At 21.7% G+C, this 1,009-nt stretch overlaps 1 protein-coding gene across 1 annotated transcript in view; it reads right to left on the bottom strand.

The window, feature by feature from the left end:
• Positions 1 to 1,009, bottom strand: part of Phum_PHUM034630 (Homeobox protein GBX-1, putative) — a gene marked incomplete at both ends in the record, with an annotated part of 2,746 nt that overhangs the window by 1,461 nt on the left and 276 nt on the right. Inside the window, one exon of the mRNA XM_002423021.1 lies at positions 39 to 192. Coding sequence (XP_002423066.1) covers positions 39 to 192 — 154 coding nt within the window. The remainder of the gene's footprint in view (positions 1 to 38; positions 193 to 1,009) is intronic.

Below are 1,009 nucleotides of genomic sequence, written 5' to 3'. Positions count from 1 at the left end.
ACGTCATTGATGATGATGATAATAATAATTGTATTCACCTGAACTTCGCTTAATTTTAACGTGGATGCTATTTGAGATCTTTCCGTTAGACTTAAATATTTTTTTGCATGAAATTCTCTTTCTAATTCTAATAATTGTTCGCTTGTAAATGCTGTCCTTCTTCTTCTAGTTTTACTACCATTGGATGACGACCTGATAAAAATTAAAAGACAAACAAAAAAAAAAGAAAATTAAAATTTGGCGGGAAAAAATTATTACACTTTCTATTCCTCAATGTTTAAATTTTTTTATTTATAATTAAAAACCTTGTAAACAAAATCTCTGTTGGAGTTTTTTTTTTTTTCGGGGGCAAAAATTAATTATTTTCAACGGTTTTTTTTTTTTTTACACATAAAAATTTAAACTAAAACATATGTTTTTTTTTTTTCTTTAAAAAAAAGTTTTCTGCTTCTTAAAAGAGTGAGAAAGAAAAAAAAAAGGCACAGCAAAAAGTTTTTATATAGTTGTCCTTCAGTTTTTTTTTTTTACATAAAAAAAACATTTGAAAATTTTTTCTTGTGAAACTTTTTGGGTAATCCCTCCCCCCCTTTTTTTTCCTTTTTGTATTTTTTATAAAATTTAGTTTTACAATAACAACAACGACAACAAAAAAAAGTGATTTATTATTTTTTAATCGCTCACATTCATATTCCTTTTGCTTTAAAAAAAAAAAAAAAATTGATGTTTTGGGACACATTTAAATTTTTACGTGACGTATCGTTTCCCTATTTTTTTAAAAAAGGGTTTTTTTCCTATTATTATTATTATTATTATTATTATTATTATTATTATTATTATTAAATTTTCCTTGGATATTATTATCATTTTTTCCCACTGTTTGTTTTTTTTTTTTTTTTTTAAACAAACGACAACAAAATTTTTTGAATCATGTTTTTTAAATAAAATAATTATTAATAATAATCGTAAATCAATAAAAATTTTTATCAATTATTATTATTATTATTAACCT

The sequence above is a fragment of the Pediculus humanus genome, genomic scaffold (assembly GCF_000006295.1).
Source record: "Pediculus humanus corporis 1103172107383 genomic scaffold, whole genome shotgun sequence".
Taxonomy (NCBI): domain Eukaryota; kingdom Metazoa; phylum Arthropoda; class Insecta; order Psocodea; family Pediculidae; genus Pediculus; species Pediculus humanus.
Note: the sequence above shows the minus strand (reverse complement) of the source record. Positions and strands in the feature narration are given on the sequence as shown.